The sequence below is a fragment of the Acyrthosiphon pisum genome, chromosome A1, assembly GCF_005508785.2.
Source record: "Acyrthosiphon pisum isolate AL4f chromosome A1, pea_aphid_22Mar2018_4r6ur, whole genome shotgun sequence".
Lineage (NCBI taxonomy): Eukaryota > Metazoa > Arthropoda > Insecta > Hemiptera > Aphididae > Acyrthosiphon > Acyrthosiphon pisum.
Window position 1 is genome coordinate 150742814 of NC_042494.1, and position 9602 is coordinate 150752415.

Sequence of the window (9602 nt, forward strand, 5' to 3'; positions counted from 1 at the left end):
GTTGATATTTTGACGATCGGTCTAATGATCTATTTTTTTCTTGTATCTTGTACGTCATTATCAACGATATCTACTAAAAATTATAAATTCCGTAGAATCTCTGCAAAATATATATTGTGAGTACTTATGATGAAAAACAAGAAATGTAGAAAACATAGTTAGTATCAACGAACGGTGTTCGGTGTATCTGGACCTACAAAAATTGAATGCATTATAAAATACAATCATATTATTATGTACCTATCTAAAAATTGTATGATGTTATAATATAATCTGATAAACGATGATCAATAATAAATCAGTTTTATTGTATTTTTCTTTTATTGTTGCCGAGAATATTTTGTTTATATTATTGTTTAAATTAGGTATTAGAATAGGTATTCAAATATTTTTATAAACTAAAGTAATAAGTATTTTAATAGTACGTACAATTTATTGTATATATATAAAGCTTGTTTTTAGAATTTAAGTAAAAAACTATGTATCCTAATGTTTTATGCATTTTTTGGTTCTTGAAACATAAACAAATTTACTATAGTCACACTAGGTAGTGAGTTTATAATATTTATATATACATATGTAGATAGGTATACTAGTGTAACGCAGTTTTCAACTTAAAAATTCAAATGTGAATTTTACATTTAAGATTGTAATTTATTGTACATATTTGATCAGATATGAAAAGAATATAAATAGTATTATTATGATGATATATTATAATAATATGTTTCGTGCCCTTTAAAAGCATTTGAATAATCGATTAGGTTCGATAATATTTAATTAGTTATTTTTCTTGTATTAATTAATACTTCATATTACATAATATATTTTATTATTTATTAATGTTTTTTATAATTATACCGAATTTTAAAATTGGCTTGCTAAAATCATCTTTACTTATGTACTTAAGATGATATTATGATAGACAGTAGGTAGACACAGTATTATTTTGTTCGATATAATATTTGATACTTAGTTGTATTAACTGACTTATATGTATGTATTTTGTCATACATTAATTTATTGTTTATATCTACCTCATATTATGGTTTTGTACATAGTCATCGAAATTTGTAAAATGGGCTCAGCAACAAACAAGTAAACAAGCAACCATATAATTATTTTCATTTTCCAACGAAGTGATGAAAAGTAAAGAAAAAGAAGAAAAAAATGTATAATATCTCGATGGGAAGTAGGTACTTGTTATTCTAACGAAATATCTAACCTTCGTCCGTGGTAATAGCAGAACAACATCACGAAAATATTATAATAATTTAATATATGTTTCGAACCAATTTGACACTGCCCTTCGACCCGTGAGTACGTTCTATAATATATTATTATATGATATAATAATATACACCGTCGGCAATTAAATTGGTTTCGTTGGTCGGTAATTAAATCGAATAAAATAATAACAACAAAAACTACAGGCGAGCACGGCAAATGAGTAATATTATATTATGTTATCATATTTGTATAATGTGCTCCAGAGATAACGGGTCGGGGTCGGCTGGGAAAACAATATAAATACGGTCAATCGGCCACTGATTTGGATCATATACCTTCAGTGCTGCCTACCCGCTCAATCGTACAACTTACTGCAGCTTTCCGCTTTTCGTAATATTATTATAATTATTTTAATAGTTTATTCACATTCAAACGCTTTCAAAACTTACCAGACGACATGGAAGAATTCTTTAAGGGCAAAAAGTTCATCGTCACCGGCGCTAACGCGGGTAAGAGTCGTTTGCAAAAAAATAAAAAATGTACTTTTTTTATTTATACGGAAACGCGATTGGTAGTTCATGAAAATAATATTATTATAATATTTTATTTTTTCGATACCGTTTCATATTAATTATTAGTTTTTTGTATCGTTCGTTAAATTAGGTCTAGGTACTATGAATTATTTATGACAGGGGTATCCAACCTACGGCCCGCCAAGTTTTTTGCACCGGCCCGCCAAGCTAATTAATGTTTTGAAAATAATATATTAATTTTCATTGTTTTTAATTTATTTTTATTGAATTGATTAACAAAATAAAATGAATTTATAATATTTTCTTTTGGTATTATTCATAACAACTTATAATAGTTATACATATATACTATGACACTTATCTGGCTTATATTGTACTGGAAACTTACGCGATGGTCAGATAAGATACGATCGTCTTTTTCTGTTGTAATAATAACGCTATCAAACGTGTAATCAATGGGGTTTTTTAACTGCGCGGGTCTACTGTAATGTATCAGGTATATAATATAGAATCACGTTTTTATAATTATTGCAATTTAGTGTTGTTTCTTATCGAGTGTAGTGCTCTGTGTTCAAATTTTTGAAAATCCTTTTTCCATAAAAATAGAAACTTTACCGACAGAGCTCCAGCTTGAAGTTATCGAGCTTTTTTTTTTTTTTTGGACAACATATTTCTAAAAATGTTGGCCCAAGATGCCAAAGCGTATATCAAATTTGGTCCGCCGTAAAAAAATGTTGGAGACCCCTGATTTATGAGATCAACACATCTAAGTATTATATTATATATTATCTTCTTATGGGTTCACCTACTAATATTTCAAAACAGGTTTCTTTTTTTAGATCTTCTTCTGAAATTTGAAATATTATCTTATGTGATTTTTGAACATAAAAACTAAAAACCAGATTAGTTTTAAATCGTCTAAATTCGGTTTTTATATTCTTATTGTTTTAATCGTAGAAGTTTTGCTCATCGTTGTTATATAATATCACTTTTTATGATTTTTATTGTCAAAAGATTTTTTTAATATTCGATGTTTAAAATATTAAATTTCAATTTTCAATCATTAATTAATTTGTTTCAAATAATACTACCTATGTATTTTAAAATATATATCCCTATATTAGTAGTGTAGGTACGTAATTTTAATTTGTAATTTATTCAACAAGAACGTTGATTTTAAATAAATGTAAGTACCTACTACGTTATAGATAATATTATCATTCTTAGGTTCAACTTCTGAGTTTTCTTGAAAAAAATAAAATATTTGTAATTAATGATAAATGAAGCTACGTATACCTACATGTAAACCTCCAAGAGTCACTACTTACTAATAATTCTTAAGTGCTGTGAAATTATCATGGTTTACTTTCATAGGGAAAAACAGCTTAAAAAAGGTACCATTACTGCGGTATACTGGTCACTAAACTAATGAGGACTTATGAATATTTCATAGCGTACCATACTACCATATAAATATTATAATAATCACTCAAAAAAATGTATTTTATTTTGCTTTGAATGAATTATGCAACATTGAATGATCGACATTTTAATAAAACATTATTAGCTTTTAAAAGCGAGAATATAATATTTAAGTGAAAGTTAATGTACCTATTTTTATCTAATTTATATTGTTTCTGTACGGAACGACCATACGATTTTAATCATTGAATAAAAAATGATAATAATATTAAAGATGGTAGTACAACAATGTCTAGAAAGCCAAATCATTTAATTATAAATTAATACCATACAATGTTGTAATTTTGTTTTTAAATCTTTAAATTGCGATTTCAGGAATTGGCGAGACGATTACTAAACGCCTAGTGTCATTGGGTGCTCACGTTTTCGCTGTTGGACGTGACGCAAAGAAATTACCACCGGCTACGCCTAACCTAACTCCAGTTTGTGCAGATGTGGGTGAATGGGACTCCTACGATATTATTAAAAAATTGGGACCTGTCCACGGCTTGGTGAATAATGCTGGAGTGGCGTATATCGAATCTTTCTTTGACATGACACAAGAAGGATGGGATAAGTATGATTTTTTCATTATTATTATTACACTTTAGAATGATCAATTGATACTATTCTAACAATTATAATTGATTATTATAGAAGACTAAAATATATTTTTAAATATTTCTATTAGGTAGGTATGTTTGAAATTCAATTTTAAAAGACTAAATTATCCCATTTCAGGTAGTTATAATTCATATAACTATTAAGTGTTATATTATTAAAATAAATTATACAACATACGAGTATGAACACGTCCAAGATAAATACCAAATTTAGTTAACAACGTTTAGTGGACAACGTTCAACGCTTATAGCCCGTCCTACGTAGTTACCATGTATTTTTAAAATTGTATAAACATTGAAAATAAATCTTAAATCTTGATGTATTTTAATATGAATTTGTACATATTTGTTTGAAGATACAATAATATGATAATAATATCCAAAATACATCTTAAAGAAAGAATTTCATTTTAACGACATAAAAATAGTTCAAGTTCCTTAAAAATTTGAATTGTGTTCAAGGTCAAGTTCTGTTCTATGATATAGGTACCTAGGTAAATGAATGATGTTCACTTGTCGTTCAAAAAATATCAACGTGATCATCGTGAACAACGTTAAAAGCGTTCATTGCGAACATGTTTTTTCCGAACACTGATCATATTATTGATTTTATTTAAACACAACCGTTACACTTTTAATGATATACTTTTTCATAATATAAATGCATTGGTTTGCTATATTCAAAATGTAAACTTATAAAATACATACAAAAAAAAGAGGGCGTACAAATAGTAGAAAATATTTTTAATCTTATCATTTTGAGAGTTAATTTGTGCAATTATAATTACATAGATTTATGATCAATTGTAGGTTTGAGTAATATTAGTAATCGTACAGGTCCAAAGTGATTTTTTTATCATAATATTATATTATTGAACAGTCTAATGTACAATGAATATTTTAAGATTGAATAATCATCATTAGTTATGAGAGTTGTCGAAGGATAACTTAGTATTGATATAAAAAAGTTGCATTATAGTTAAAGAAATATAACGTAAATGTTAAATATCTACCCACTAAAATGACGCTGAAAGGGTATTACACTGGGCACCTCGTTCTTCAAGCACGCCACACTATATGCTATATACGTATCATCATGTAACATATATTTTATTATATTGTGAGATCAAAATACTTTTATTGGAAGTGATTTATTTAAGTAGGTAAGGGTGAATTTCAAAGTGTGAAATGTTCAGATAAACATATGGCAGTACCTATACGAGGTACCTACCTACCTGTATTATATAAATCTCGTAAACGCATTTATTATTAATGGCAATAGTAGTGATTACCTAACATATTTTAACATATTTTTGTACATCGACAATATTGCAATATTTACTACAGAGTTATTTCGATTCTGGTTTTATCTTGTAATAATAATATACGAGTTCAAGATTGAACCAGATTTCTACCGAAATTATACGCACTCACGCTCTAGAAATTAATAATATTGTTTCGCTTGAATAATTACCTATTATTAACACCCATTGATATTATAATATTGCTATAACGTTTGATTTCTCAGAACATTAAATATCAACGCAAGAGGAATCGTTCGCATAAGTCAGGCTGTAGCACAGAACATGAAGGATGCTGGAATTAAAGGGTCCATCGTTAACGTGTCCTCAACAATTTCAGAAGTATGTTTAAACCAATGAATAATATATTATAATGTTATTATTATAGGAAGCTCAAAATCGTATATCGATGATAGCTTAAAGCTGTATAGTGCACGTATTATAATGCAATACATTGTATATTTTTAATTTTTAATTTTCGTCAGTAATCTCTATAAATTATATTAGTTTGATGCTTATGGCATTTTTTTTTTTCATACATAACTACCTAGGCACTAAATATAGGAATTGAAATAAAGATAGGTTTCTTAACAGTATATACCTACCTAATTACACGTTGTTCAATTTACTTTAAATTATTTTAATACCTCATCAATTTATAAACTAATAATTATCAATTAAAAATTATGCTGCATTATATTACCAATTAAAATTTTTCTTCTCTCATATTTGTTGCATATTTTTATTTTTATTGCATAATATTATACCTATGCCATGTTTTGATACTTTTTAGTGCATAAAAATCCAGGATTTAATAGGTACAGTAATATTGGTACCCCCTTCAATAATGGCACTGTGAGTCACATTAAGCTAATAAAATAATTATTACATGTATTGTTGTTACAATCGTAATATCGAGCCCATTAAGTTATTAAAACTAATAAACTATTATCTTAGCACTTAGGAAACGTACCTATATAATGCCTAATTTATATTAGTATATGATACCGATAATACAAATTAACCATAATGAACTTAATGGTTATTGTTATTGGGTAAGAATCAACAATTTAATAATTAATAGTTAATACCATCTTAATATTATGCAGTTACAACAGCTGCCATTCAATATTTTTGTTCGTTATTATAATATAATATTCTTATAATTAAACTTTTAATTTGTGAAGCTCACGAATCTCAACAATAAATCACTTCTATGGCGTTATAATACCTATATTAATTGTAAATTAATCATAAAAAACATAAAACTACGTATATTTTATATACCTATTTGCAAATGAATAGAATTAAAAAAAACTAATTAATAGTTTTTTTAATTAAAAAATATTTTTAAAATTAGCTAAATGTTTCCGAGATTGCCTAATAAATTACATACTAAAGAAATTATACAAACTTATATTATTATCAATTATTTCTCAAAATTTACTCAAAAAAGTTTGATTTAAAAATATTACAATTGCATTGTATATATAAGCTGCACTGTGTGCATACATAAACATAATATAATATATTAGGTATGCATTAAATTTAAACGTAATGTTTCAATCTTAAAACTATTTATTTACTTTATTAATTATTTTATTCATCTTAAAAACCCAACAAATGAACTTATTAATATGATGTATTAATCACATTATCATTTTAGAGAGCTATTCCAGACCACACGTCGTATTGTGCATCAAAAGGTGCAGTCAACCAAGTGACAAGAGTTATGAGTATCGAGCTGGGACCATTGGGTATCCGTACCAATAACGTCAACCCGACTGTGGTTATGACAAAAATGGGTGCTAAAGCATGGTCCGACCCAGTGAAATCGAACCCAATTTTAAGTAGAATACCAATTGGACGATTTGCTGGTAAATATTTAAATATAACACATAAGTACCTAGTATATTTCATCAAACCACTATTGTATTTTTAGCAGTTGTTTGTTTTAAACTACCAATTACTTCTTATTTTTCTTCTGCTTTGTTCTTTTTCTCTTCTTCTTGTAGAAGGTCCACACAATCCACACAATCTTTATCGATGTTTCCAACTGTATTTTACATTCTGGTAATCATTCTTATACGTCGTGGGTGCTTAGCTACATTATTCAATCTCTATTTTTCTATGAATCTTTAATTAACCAATTAAATGATGTGTATAAAAAAACTTAATAGTTACCCATACAGATTTAAATAAATTCATTATAAATTAAATTAAACTGTACAGTTTAAGTAGGTAGTCATTTTGTAAGTACTCAGCTGTATTACATGCAATTTAATTTCTGATTTATTATAGCATAATTAAATACTATTTTAAAATAAAAATTACCCTATATAAGTAGGTACCAAGTTTGATAAACGCATAATATTTTATGCCATAAAACTATGTTAGTTTTCAAATTAGTTATATACCAACGCAATATAATAGGTAAATACATACATTTAATATTTTTTTATTAATCGAGTATTACTGTATAATATATCATATATGTACTCTCTAATGTATGAAAATAATAAATATATTTGTAAACATTTTTATATGCAGTATTATTGATATACTATCTAACTAGGTAACTAATTACTAAATAACTATAGTAATAAGATCTTTAATCAATGGCATTGAAATACATTTAAATAAACAAGAAAATAATTGATTTTCGTGACCCAAAATTATTTCCACTTACTTACTTGCCCTTAATGACTTAATCCTAAATATCAGGACGTATAGTTTTAACAATTTTCATACTTGCTAAAATAATATACAATATTGTCTTAAAAAGTATTATTTATACTGAGTTCACGAAGTCAAATTAAGTAATATTATAAAGCATCAATGTATATTATTGTTTTAATATTATACCTTTAACTGTCACTTTATAATTTTTATATATTTACATACAGAGTGTGACGACGTAGCAAATGTGACTCTATTTTTACTCAGTGACTATTCTACTTACGTAAATGGTGTTTCAATTCCAGTGGACGGTGGATTTTTGGCCAGTTAAACATAGATTACCTACCTAAGAAACAACTCCATACCCACATCACGAACGGTCTGAATAATATCATGAGAGAAAAATTGAATTATTTTAATTATAAAACGATAAAGCTAAACGTAATTTAATTAATTTTTTAAATTTAAATTTCATGAATTATTGATTATTTTTTGTAATATACCTAAGTAAGTACGTGTTAAAAAAATGTATAACTTTCAATTTTCTGTGTATATTAAATACAAATAGATTTATACACTTATTATACGTTTGTTTCAATTTAAAGAATAAAATGGAATTTTAGTTTATTATTTAAGACATTTTTTTTGTAGAAGTAGTGTTAGTAGGTACTTATTGATACTCGTGTTGTATAAAAAACGTGGATACAGCGACTAGGTGTTATATATGCATTTATATCTCAACTAACGCGGAGTACTACCATATTAATTATGTTAATTTATTGTATATTTGTATTGATAATATGATTTTATAAGTGGCAGAAGGTTAATAAAAAAATGGTCAAGTTTTTGTTTAAACTGCATAGGCTTACACCAGACAGCTAGACAGTAATTCTTGGGGAACTAAAACCTTAAACCAAGACCCCGTTAAAATAGCTGCAAATTTATTTAACTGTTTGTTTTTTTTGTCACATATTCTACCGCAGTTTCTAAATTAGGTACGAAACCAAAATTACTCGTCACATTATTTTTACAGTAAATACTATCTGTGTTTAATCCATAAACTATTACAAAGCTACAGCTTTATGATATTTAGATATATTTAGTTGCACATTTAAGAGTATTAGATTCGGGAGTCAACAATTCAGGTAATTTATAGTCACGATACCTATACCTACATTTACCCAGTAAATTCACGTTGGCTCCGACACCCTTACAACTAAGGATCTAAAAATCTATTATAAATTATAAGATCTTAATATTATCTTTATTCAATGAGTGTAATGGTAATGTAGGTTGGTATATACAAATAAATTACTTTTGATACCTTAGAACTACACAATATAAAATAGGTAAAACACAAACGAGCTTGAACTGGAATTTTCAAGATTTTGAGTACCTAATGATTGATAATCTATATTGAAATTTACAATCTTCAATAAAATTATATACATAAGTCAGAAATACAATGTTAATTTGAATAATCATTTAATACCCTAAAAACAACCCACAATATATTATTATCAACTAAGTATTCACTTGTTTGGTTAATGTCAATAATTATTCAAATTTATACATAAGTGATAAAAATGTAATACTATATATGCTTAAAAGCGCACAATTTACTTTTACATTTGTATAACTTAAATTCAAATATACAAATGTTGTATTGAAATTGTAGCATAAATTAATATTTCCACTTAAATAAAAAACACGAGGTGTGAGATGGTGCAATATACATAGGCATTAGGCATATATACGTAATTTACGTATTTCTT

At 26.6% G+C, this 9602-nt stretch overlaps 1 protein-coding gene across 1 annotated transcript; it reads left to right on the forward strand.

Moving 5' to 3' along the window:
- Positions 1–1554: 1554 nt before the first annotated feature.
- Positions 1555–8687, forward strand: LOC100144913 (diacetyl/L-xylulose reductase). The gene is given in 5 exon segments (NM_001126169.2): positions 1555–1739; positions 3561–3801; positions 5376–5490; positions 6815–7025; positions 8055–8687. Coding segments are annotated over 5 exon segments (723 nt in total). The 5' UTR covers positions 1555–1687; the 3' UTR covers positions 8159–8687.
- The last annotated feature ends 915 nt before the right edge of the window (positions 8688–9602 follow it).